General features: G+C 44.5%; 2 protein-coding genes across 2 annotated transcripts; both read right to left on the bottom strand.

Moving 5' to 3' along the window:
• Positions 1-861: 861 nt before the first annotated feature.
• Positions 862-6,721, bottom strand: LOC123187729 (protein CHROMATIN REMODELING 35). Its single transcript, XM_044599655.1, has 7 exons — positions 6,546-6,721; positions 5,090-5,699; positions 4,679-4,771; positions 3,992-4,225; positions 3,316-3,483; positions 1,193-2,955; positions 862-1,088 (listed from the first exon to the last, which is right to left on the bottom strand). Exons 2-7 carry the CDS (start codon positions 5,696-5,698, stop codon positions 1,085-1,087), a joined length of 2,871 nt encoding a protein of 956 aa, XP_044455590.1. The 5' UTR covers position 5,699; positions 6,546-6,721; the 3' UTR covers positions 862-1,084.
• A 2,989-nt stretch (positions 6,722-9,710) lies between these two features.
• Positions 9,711-11,368, bottom strand: LOC123184875 (hydroquinone glucosyltransferase-like). The gene has a single exon (XM_044596921.1). It carries the CDS (start codon positions 11,357-11,359, stop codon positions 9,938-9,940), a length of 1,422 nt encoding a protein of 473 aa, XP_044452856.1. The 5' UTR covers positions 11,360-11,368; the 3' UTR covers positions 9,711-9,937.
• Positions 11,369-11,687: the final 319 nt, after the last annotated feature.

The following is an 11,687-nucleotide window of genomic DNA, read 5'->3' as shown; positions in this document are numbered from 1 at the left end:
GAACTAATCTATTCTCAAATGCCAAATCATTCCAGACGACATCATTTATTGTTCAGATATGTTTGTCTCAGCAAGCAAGGATGCTGCAAGATCTTATTTTCAACCACAAATAAATTTTAATATTTGTCCTCATTTCTTCCGGTGACGACTTCAGAGTTCCAGTCTACAGAAACTGCTAAGAGGAACCAGTCTACAGAGACTTGTTATTAAGTGTTGCTAAAATAAACAGAGTAAACCGCAGAAATGATAATGTTGCGTCGTATGTCAATTCTTTGCTACTGTTGTGTTCATCATGACTGCATGGGGAATGTATATGTTGAAGCTTCTCCCATTGCTAGCCCTGCTGAATTTTTCTGTTTAGCGTTCCATGATAGCATCACTGTTTGCCTGTTTCCAGGACCATTCTGAACTCTGATGTGCAGTTGTTTTTGTTGTGTGTCTGTTTTCCTTCAGAACGTTTTTTTTAGTGTTCATGACATCTATACCTAACTTTATCGAACTAGCTAAGTAGTTTGATTAGACTGATAAGTAATTTGAACCAACTATTCTTGTGTTGCAAATCACAGGGAGCTGGGCACTTTTCGACTGAAAATTACAGTGCTGAGCTTCCCTCGAGATCTACACTGTCTAGCGGTAACGGTTGTGTAATTCCCCCGAAAATTACAGAGCTTGTTCAGGGGTTTGAAGGGGATTGGAGAGGATTAAATCCCCTACAAGTCAAGTTCCCCATCAATCCTCTCCAAGAGAGGTTTAACCGAACAAGGCCTCAGGAAAAAAACACGAAGTAAGGATGTTCTTGCAGCAATCCGCAATCAAGGGTGGCGTTTTGGCTCCAGGGATGAACAATAAAATCATAAAAACTTCAAAATAATTTGACTTTTTTAATGATATACATGTCCACTAGACACTTTTAGCATTTCAGACTGCAAATACTTGTACTACTAGACTTGTACCCTCTTATATCTCTTCATACAAACACGATTAAGACGATTAGCAAAATACTGAAAGAAGCATAGAAAGTTCAAACTTCAGTTCCTGCCCGGGTTCTTTCTCTCACTGGTTCGTTAGCGCTTGCCACTGCCATTCACCTGCAAAGAAAACGACGTTTGGTGTACTCATTGATGCATTCAACATCCTAGCAGAAAAACAAAATGTTTAATGAGATTCGTTCGCACGATTAGGATACACATACCTTTTGTATAGAGATTTGATATCTTGTCGCAACGCCTCATTGTCGAGAAACCTGTCACCGCTCTCTGAAACGTCCACAGTGGCAAGCTCAAAATCATCATTGCCACAAAGATCGTTTGATTCGAACCACATCTTGGACACCCATTCCTTTCGGAAGGCCGTGTTGTGATCCTCCTCTTCCGGCGAGTCGGCAGCGACAAGGCGGTAGCAGTACACCATTTTGGTCTGACCTGGTCTGAAAGCACGACCGATCGCCTGGCGCATCACGGAAGGGTTTTCATGGACGTCCAGAATGACAACCCGCGACGCACCGACGAGGGAGATGCCCTCGCCGCATGCCTTGATGGAACCGAAGAAAACCTTAGCGTCTGGTGATTGGTTGAATCTCTCGACCGCCTTGTCTCGCTGGTCTGGAGTTGATTCACCGGTCATGCTGAAAATGTGCATCTCTGGAACCCATCCTTTCTCTCTTACGATCAGCATTTCCAAGAAAATGAGAAAACGCACGTACCGGCTGAACACGAGTACCTTCTCTCCTGCAGCTTCTGACAGACACAACAAATTGTATATAAACTTTGACTTTGCCCCAACTTTGATATCAATTCCACGCATGATGGAACCGATCTTCTCAACGACAATATCTCGGTTCTTGTCTTTAATGTTCTGGATATCCTTTAAGCATGGATGAAGAGAAACAGCACTGCATTTTGCACTTTTGCTGAATTTCCCCAGTCCCACCAAACCCCTCAGGACCTCTTCCTGCTCAGTACTCATTTTCAGAAAAACAGTCAAGTCCAAAAGTCCTGGTAGCTCCTCCGAAAGCTCGCCTTGATAATAGTGGAGCACGTTTGCAGTTAGCTCGCGTAGACTCTCGATGATCATCGCTCTCATTTTATCATTTGCGTCCTTCTGAAGGTTTTCTTCAACCAAATCACAGAACTTATCTGAAATGTTCCTTGACCTTGCATTTTTCCCCAACATGTCCACCTTGCTTAGTACGCGCTTCACTATCCCACGAGATCGCTCCGTTTTCAAGAATTTTGGCCGGACAAGGTTCAAGATGTTGAAGACCTCCTTGACATGATTCTGAAATAAGGTTCCTGAGAGCACAACTTTTCTAGGAGTCCTTATACTTCCAAGTGCATTGAGTAGGTCAGTTTGCTCATTTCTCGGAGTGTGGCCTTCATCTAGAATGACAAGACTCGGGACCTTCAGCAACTTCTCTTGGCACATGACTGCTTCTGCTTTATTCGTCTGATCCGACACTATGCATGCAAATTGCTGATACCCTAGCAGCAATATGCTTCTGTTTTCTTCCCACAGGTTCAAAACATCGAGTTGTTCAGACCGGCTATCAGCTTTGGAGGAGTAGAAGTCATACAGTGGAATGGGCATGTCCTTAATTTGCCAACGGACAAATTCTGTTCTCCATGTTGCCAGAATGCCCTTTGGAAGGATAATCAACGGCCTTCCTGCCGGGTATCTGGCCAGGAAGCTTTGAACAAAGCTAATCAGCATGAAAGTCTTTCCAGAACCTGGTGCATGTGCTAGAATACAACCTCCAGGGTTGTTCTCATCTGCTAAGTTCTTGATCAAGAAATTAAAACCTTCCACTTGGTGAGGTTTCATCCGTTCTGAATGCTGAGGGTGGATTGACAGAGTACCAGGGGCAACTTGAAGAATATCTCCTGAAGGATTAGTAGTTGCCTCGAGATCGTTGCAGTTTCTGGGTTCTTGCGGGTACGTTCTGTAGGATCGGTTGCGCTGATTTGAACAGAGAAAGTAGAAATTAACAAACAAAAATGAACTGAATTAGTCAAAATCTAAAACACATGTCATGGGTGCTCGTATAGGAAATTTGTTCGATCTATTAATCACTAATGACAAATAAACCGGTGTAGAAAATTTATGAATGATGACATCCAGAACTAATCATCAATGATTTGATTGACAAGAAGACGGTATAACTAGTTGATGTTGTGATGCCAAATGAAGTTGTGTACTTTGAATCTTTTAGTAGTTATCTCTAGATTACTCAAAAATATTACATACCAAATGGAGTTGTGATGCCAAATGGAGTATTCAAGAAAGTAAATTGGACTAATTTGGACGGATACTACATACCTTTTTCCATTGTAACTCAAAAATATTCTCAATGCGTTGCTGGATCAAACCACAAACACGGCACACAATGCCCAAATCATCTTTCATCACGAAGTCATGATGACAATCATCCACTACTTCAGAACTATTCTTCTCTGACGGAACAATACTGTGATCACTTCCAATGGTCTGGTTAGATAAACTATGTTGGTCAGACTCATCAAAAAGCAAGTAATGGTAGAAAACTATACAAAGTGAATGCATAAAGGAACACAAAACAGTAGTATGATGATGGTAAAGCATCAAAATATGTGTGACAACGAAAAAGGATTGGATGCAAATGAAAAACTGGCTGTTTCAAGACAACCAGTAAGATCGTGTACTCCAACTCTAAACTTTTCAGTGATAAAGTGCAAAATAGAGTCACATAACTGATGGGGATGACAGCATTAACATTTTTTAAATTTTGATGATATACATCAACTACTAGAGGAAGAAATGGTCCTCGGCTATACGCATGTAGTACAAATATTGTATTCTATAGGGCGTGCTGGCTGAGAACCATTTCATTAGTGCAGGCATGAAAACAATTTATCAAGGGAGCTAGGCACTGAGGTTCATGAAATGTTGAGATCTAACTTGATATAAGAAACAAATAAAGGGAAGATGGATTGAAATGAGTTTATTAAAAAGGTACCTTCGACATTGCCAGCGCAACCGACATGTCCTTCCAAAGGTCATCCAGCTCATCAACTGGATTGTCAATGGTATCAATGTGATTATAATTTCCCTCTTCCATGGATTCACTTTGTATGACCTCACAAGATATTTCATAAGAATCTACAGCAGATATATTGTTGTTCTCCATGTGGCCTTTACTTTGGACATCTTCACCTTCTCCTTCCCTTGTTTCTTTCTCCTCATCACGACTCTGTTGAAATACAAGATAGTGAACATTACTGGGAAAAACAATTCCATTCATCAATCCAGATATTGTGATTAATAAACAATACTGTCTCCCATATAGTCACATGTGAAACAATCAATCACTTTTTCTTTTTTGAAACTGAGTGGGCATATTTTCTGGAAAACATGATGAAAGTAAAATCAAATTTCCCTATAACTCAACAGGGCAAAGGCAGGATATTAAATATATATTAGAAATTTTCTTCACAGACATCATTGAGTTGCTTCAAGCGCAATATAACAAAATAAAATGGCCAAGGACTTCTGGTGTTATTGAGATATGATATGTACTAGCATCTAGGCATATATATGAACATGCTCGATAATTACCAGTAGTTCTCTGATTGAACAATATAGAAAAAAACATGATTCAACAACAATATTGATTATCATTTCAAGAGTGAACAGCGATGCAGACCTCATTGTGAATGTTTATGTGATCATGTCCTTGCTTGTTCAGTTGTTGTGGCTCTGAAGTATCATGGCCATCGAATAAAGCAATTTCCTTTGGCTTGAAACATAGATGGCAATTAGTCAGTACTTATCATGTTGGCATAAGTTTCGACAAACGCGATACTCTTAAGCAGTTGGTGAGGCTTGACTAGGTTATGAGGCAGTTGTGCATTAAAAAGATGATCTATGGGTTTAATCCATCAATGCTTTGTTAATAATCACGTAAGCTATTTGTTGCGATCATGAGAAGGAATAATTTCTATTGCCTCCTCTCTTATTCAGGTAGTAAAAACATGCATAATTGTCCATATAATATTGTTTGAGGGAAACTAGATGCATTGAAAAACAGAGACTTTTTATGATGAGTTGAATGCACCTCATTGTCAATACCCATGCTGCGCTTTCCTGGATCAACTACAAGAGCTTCAGAATTGATATTCTCATCATTGCGCATGATGATGTCCTGGTCTTGGCAAGGCTGCTCAGCCGGCATGCAATCTTGGGTAAAATCAGCATTTTGCTTAGAACCAGATAAATTTCCATCTCCAAAGGATTTAACCATGTCCTCATCATCAGAATCAAGTAAAATGACCGTTTTCTGAGCCTCAGTATTATCCATGTTACCATGGGTATTATCTTCAACATCATACTGATCCAAGTCGACAATATTATCAGAACTAATATTTTTCCCACTTTGTGCAGCACCATGTAATCCTGCATCTGATGTCTCCAGCGCCGCGCTGGCACAGGGCAACTTGATAGGTACTTGTTGCAGCTTTTCAAGGGTGCTGATAAGTTGGTGCTTCTTTCTCTCAATTGCCTTGTAATCTTCAGTGGCACTCCCATACTTCAACTCGTCGAATCGTTCGAGAAACCTAAGACGCACAGATCTGTTATGACTTATGATGCTTGACGGGGACTGGGTGCCTGGCGTGCTATCATGCCCAGTATCATGCTTCTGCCTTTTGCAGCTACTAGGATCCATCCTGAAGAAGATAACAAAAGACAGTGAAATGCATAGAGTGCATTGAAAATATCGTTTGTGTACTTTCACCCTTGCCTGTACTAGTGATCTAAATGCTCTTATATTTCTTTACGGAGGGAGTACATGCAAACACCATGACCCATCAGATGTCAACATTTAAGTGTGGGCATAACTAGCTCTGGTAACAAACTATCTCAAAAAGGAAAAAAAAAAACTCTGGTAACAAACACAACAAAAAATCTGTAAATTCAAGGAAAGATGAACTGTTTCATCACAAATTAAATGCCAACATTCCATGTTTCCATTCTAATCCCACTAATTTAGTCTGCAGCAAGCATACCAAAAAGAGCATGCATTTTCTGAATCAGAAGATAATCACCGGCAGGAACCAAAAGCTCACAGCCAAATCCAACCATCCCAATTCCCAACCTCAGGAACCAAAAGTGGAGATGGAATAAACCAGCACAGTTTGTTGTCAGATAGCCAGCACGAACATCAGAATGCACGGGAGCGTAATTAAAGATGACCACAGATTTGGTGCTCGCAAGCCTCGGCGGCAAACCTAGGTGCTACCCCAAACCCCAGTTCTGATGCGATTTTTAGTTTCTCGCGTCCGACCTCAAGAAAGCACTCGATTTGGGCCTAATTAAACATAGAAACCTTCCAGACAAAGGCCAAACAGATGATCCTACCCCGAATGAGAGACGCATTGACCGTCGGCCCCGGACCCGGATGGCGTGGTGCGCCGGTCCAAAAACCCCCAAAACCCCAAAACTGCACGGAGCGAAAGGGGGAGACGGGTGGGATGCGGTGGGTGCGAAATGGCAGGAAGAAGAAGATAAGATACCTTGAGGAGAAGAGGCAGAGAAATCTGGAGAGCCGGAGCCGGATTGCCGGCGATTTCTCGAGTCGCCTGGGGGCTGGGGCTATGCGGGAGCTGCTCTGTTCTTGCCCTCCTCGAGGCTTGAGTGGAGGAGAAGTGAAGTGCAGTGCGGCTGTTGGGTGTTCCGTCCGTTCACATGACCTGACCTGGACCCTCGCTCGGATCCTTCCACCTTCTTCTACTTCTAGGCAGCGAATTTTTGTTTGTTTACCACAGTAAGACTAGTAACATCACACATTTCAATACAAGATTGCAGCTAATTAATAAGGAGAGAGGGGTTTGTGGTAACTTAAGTAGTTACTGTAACATCACACATTTCAAAGCATAATGAGTCTATAGCCTAATAAATGAATTCTTTCATAATACCATTCATATGTTACTACCCACTATGGAGATAGTAGACTAGTAACATCGGCAAGTTACTACTCTATGTTACTCCCCACCGTGAGCAGTCTAACAATATGCTCCTCGACTTTAAAGAGCCCATATTCGATTGAGGCCTTCAACTAAAATTGGATCACTTAATTTTAACTAGGTCAACAATTTCTCAAAACTCTCGCATTTCAATTCTTTTATACTATACATTATGCTTTTTAATTTTTAAGGCCTCCTGATTAATTGAAATCTTCAATTTAGAATTCATCACCCAGTCTTGAATGGGTCAACAATTTCTCAAGGAGCTCTTCATTTAAATTCTTGTAATTTCATCTAATTTTGAAGCTTTTTCGCTCAATTGAGGTATTCAATTATAAATTTGGTTTACGATTTTGGTCTGGCCCAATGATTTTTCAAATTAATCAACCACAACTGGCCTATCAAAATATATCAATCCGGCACATCCTCCCATCATCTAGAAAAAACAAGCGCCACCATGTGATACTGTAGTATTAATATAGTATATGCAGCCACCAACGCTGGAATTTTCCCACATAAATATACATTGATTAGCGGATAATACAAAACCACACCACAAAAGGCTCATCAAATTACCGGATTATAACCAAGATCACTGTATTATAAATAAAATAAAACACACTCCATCATCTTCCCAATCCGCCCAACTAAATATTCCATCGATTTCAAAATATAAGTGGTATTACTTTTTGGAAAGTCAAATTTCTTTAATTTTGACCAAGTTCAGAGAAAAAAAATTCTACATCCACAATATTAAGAAAAAGTATGAAAATTCGTTTCATGATGAATCTAATCATGGTAGCAAGTGGTATGTAAGTTTCTTCTTTACAAAAAAGGAACAACTGTTGCGATCAAAAACAAGTTAAATGTGTCACAATTTGGAGCTTCAAACGACTTCACTACGTACCTTACCAAAGGGCGTCATCCATATCAAAAAAGATCATGAGACCAAGGAAGTTTCTTTTTGCAGGGGATGAGATCAAAGAAGTTGATCCGCCATACATTGTCAAGTACAGTCGTACAGACGAGCCACATCAGCATTTTCCATGTGACATGCTGAAAACACTTCCTCTAAGTACAGGTTAACATAAACAGCCCCCATACAAATGTCCAAGAACGCGGTCCAACTGTCAGCATGATCACAAATGTTACTGCATTATCATTACAATCATCTACTATTAAAAATGTAGCGGAAGTATTTTAGAGAAAGAATACCGTAGCCTCTTCTATTAGTGTTGTATATCACACTAGAGACGTGTTTGGTAGCCCGCGTAGAGACCAATCAGATTCATGCGGGATGAAACTAGGCTGTTTAGTTTCTCGTGTTCAATGTTGAACCTGCATAGTATGAAACTCAAAGCACCTTGGGGTCAGTCTCGCTGGGAATGCTCAGATCGACAGTTTCCAGCGAGCCAGGCTGAGATGAGCCACAATGAGCGCATATGGATGGGCCCATTTCATGAGAGAGGAGACTGAAGGGATGCGAGCTAATACACAGCCTGTACGTGCTATCTTCTTCTACCTCTAGTAAGCTTCTTCCTAATCTCATTTCTTCTTTCTCCCTTCTAATCTACACAATGATGACTTGATTTGAGATAAGCTCTAGACAAAAAAATGCACATCAATATTACGGTTCTATTTTTGTGATTGGTTCGCAGTTTCCATCGACCGTAAAAATGCTTAATTTTGCGTTCACGTTTGGACGAATTTTGTCAATATCGTTGTGCACGATCGACCGTTTGAATTTTACTTTGATTAGTAGCATAATCTCGCAGTTCCACATAGTATTCGTGTTGCAAGTTTTCTAATTACAAGTGTTTCCCATACATATATGTGGTGTGATTTAAGACACCGCTCAATCATTCCTATAGGCTGGTGTGGTTTCTCTCAATCACCTTTCCCGCGTCTTGCTGCAATGGCGTCATCATTGTCGCCGTTCATCCCGGCCTTTTCTCCAGGATCCTACTGCACTGGCGCCGTCATGGCGTGCACACTGTATTTTATTCTCCTGTCATCTGCCTTATAGCCCTCCTATTCGTCCCTCTCGACGCCGACATCGTTCCTCTTGACTCCTTGTCCGCGTCCTACTACACCGGAGTAGTTTCCAGCGTCATTCATCTCGACGTCCTCTCTCTCGTCCTACTGCACTGATGCTGTCATGGCGCGCGCACTGCATTTCTCCTCCTCCGTCCTCTATCTCCGTGCGGACTTTCTCTGCGGCAACAACGCTAGTAAAACTAATCCTGTAATTACTAGCCTTATTAAGTTACTCCGAGAAGTAATCATGTCCGTAGGAGTAGAGAAAGTCTGAAGTAGAGAAAGTCCACATAGTGCAGAGTAGTAACATAGCGCACTCCGAGAAATTTTTGCCTATGTGGCAAGTAGTTAATGACAAGTAGTAACATAATATGTTACTGTAATATAGGGTTTTTCAAAACAATATGAGTCTACAAGCTAATAAATGAAGCCATATATGGCACTAGTATTATGTTAGTACTTTGTATTATGAAGGTAGTAACTTATACTAGTGTCATATCCATGACACTAATATAAGTTACTCCCCTGCCTCAAAAAAAAATCTACTCCCCACTATGATCGGCCTAAGTTGAGTACTTGAGTGGCTGGCTCCACATGTGATGGGTGGGCCCCACGTCCAATTAACAGTCGACAAACGATGTTAACAGTTGTATGCCATGTCAGCACCTAGCCGTTTATAGATGGGCCCAACTGATCAAAAAATCGGTCATTGGTGTTTATTGCGAAAATTACATGGAAGTGGATAGATTTAGTGGCATCCGCATGACGCAAATGTTATTCAGGTGCAATTGTTACTTCTTTCGGAGCCGGATCCACTCCCGTACTGCACCCCTGAAATGGAGCCATCGACGCATGGGCCCGGGTCCCCGTGTCGGTGTGCCAATGGCACGTTAGGGGAGCCGCGTCTACTTCTCTCTGCCAAGCGCCGCCTTCAACTTGAAGGCGACCTCCTCGAGCACCCGGCGCGACGGCCCGTACGGTGACCACGCATGTGCTCCCGCTTTCTGCAGGTTCTCGGCCCGTCGCCACAACTTCTGACCCCCCTCCACGAGCTCCTTCACAGCGGTGGCGATCCCGTAGCACGTCACGAAGCATCGATCGTCCTCTCGTGCCGCCGGCACCCGCAGCGCCACCCCGAGCTTCTCTTCCAGGATAACGGCGTTCATCCTCTGCTCTGCATACAGCGGCCACGCGAGCATGGGCACGCCGGACCCCACGCTCTCCAGAGTCGAGTTCCACCCGCAGTGCGACACGAAGACGGCGGTCGCAGGGTGGCACAGCACGCGCACCTGAGGCGCCCACGCCGCGACGGCCAGGCCCCTGCCCCTCGTCCTCTCCAAGAAGCCCTCGGGGAGCCACGTTAATGGATCGTCATCGTCTCGGATGCCGCGGCCGTCGAGGCTTGACATCCGCACGACCCAAAGAAACCTTTGGCCGCTCGCCTCGAGACCAGCCGCGAGCTCGGCCGTCTGCTCCACAGAAAGTGCCCCGCCGCTCCCGAAGGCGACGTACACCACAGAGCCGGTCGGCTGACGATCGAGCCACTCCAAGCACGGCGTCGACGCGCCGGCGGCGGCTTCGTCGGGATCTGGCGGCCGGACGAACGGCCCTACGGGGAACACCGGCGGGTACGCAAACGCTGACGCGCCAGCAGCTTGCTCCGCCGCCAGCTGCTCGAACGCCTCCGCGGTGGCAGGTTCCATGTCGTAGAGCGTGTTCACCAGTATGCCGTCGGCGAGGCGATAGCTCCGGACCAACTCAACAAGTTTCGAGTAACGCGGGTTGGTGAAACTGCCGCGGAACGCGTCCGGGATGTCAGCGCCGCTCAGCGACACTCCGCCGGGAAGCTCGAGAGGCACGGCAACGTCGCGGTATTCGCCGAAAGCGGCGCCCTCGTGGAGCTCGACGATGTGGCGCGTGAGGGCGACCATGGCCAGGTTGCTAGGGAAGAAGACGTAGCCGGGGACGCCGAGCTCGGCGGCGATAGGCAGCGCCATGGAGCAGAGGAAGTCCGGCACCAGAGCGGCGAGCGGGGCGGCCCCGGTACTAGAGTTGTTGATGGAGCGGACGAGGTCGCGGATGTTGGGGAGGGAGCGGCGAATGAGCTCCACGAGCACGCGGCCGTCGTGGGCGTTGGCGGGAAGGTCGTCCATCCGGACAGCGGGGAGCGCGGCGGTGGCGACGGAGGCGGCGAGGGATGGGAGAAGTTGATCTAGTGGGGCGGAGAGGTTGGTGAACGTGAGGATCGTGGCCGAGAAGCCGAGCTCCACGAGCCGCCGCGCCAGCTCGGCCATTGGAATGAGGTGGCCGGCGCCGGGGCTGGCCATGCTAATGTACTAATGCTAGATGCTACTCTATGTTCGGCTTTAATTTGTTCGTCCCTCTCAATTAGCCGTATAAAAAGAAGTCGGACCATCTCATTAACGAATTTGTTCGTCCCTACTTTAGACATGGATCGTTCAAGCAAAGGGCCGCTTTCTCCACAGGCGACTTTTTTTATCTCTCAGTTCGCCTTTGTGGATTCGACGGCTCAAAACTCCGAATTACTCATCCTTCTTATATACTCTGTGCACTAGACTGTGTGTTGCACTTGAGTGTGTGTGATAGTAAGTCATTTTTGTGGCCATTTTAGATGAAAATTGTGTCTCTGCCGAG

This window comes from Triticum aestivum, chromosome 2A (genome assembly GCF_018294505.1).
Source record: "Triticum aestivum cultivar Chinese Spring chromosome 2A, IWGSC CS RefSeq v2.1, whole genome shotgun sequence".
Taxonomy (NCBI): Eukaryota; Viridiplantae; Streptophyta; class Magnoliopsida; order Poales; family Poaceae; genus Triticum; species Triticum aestivum.
Note: the sequence above shows the minus strand (reverse complement) of the source record. Positions and strands in the feature narration are given on the sequence as shown.

Coding starts and splice junctions, on each gene's coding strand:
- LOC123187729 (XM_044599655.1), bottom strand. CDS start 5,698: ATGGATCCTAGTAGCTGCAAAAGGCAGAAGCATGATACTGGGCATGAT. Junction 3,484..3,991: donor TTGCGCTGGCAATGTCGAAG/GTACCTTTTTAA, acceptor TTATCTAACCAG/ACCATTGGAAGTGATCACAG. Junction 2,956..3,315: donor TTGAGTTACAATGGAAAAAG/GTATGTAGTATC, acceptor TGTTCAAATCAG/CGCAACCGATCCTACAGAAC.
- LOC123184875 (XM_044596921.1), bottom strand. CDS start 11,359: ATGGCCAGCCCCGGCGCCGGCCACCTCATTCCAATGGCCGAGCTGGCG.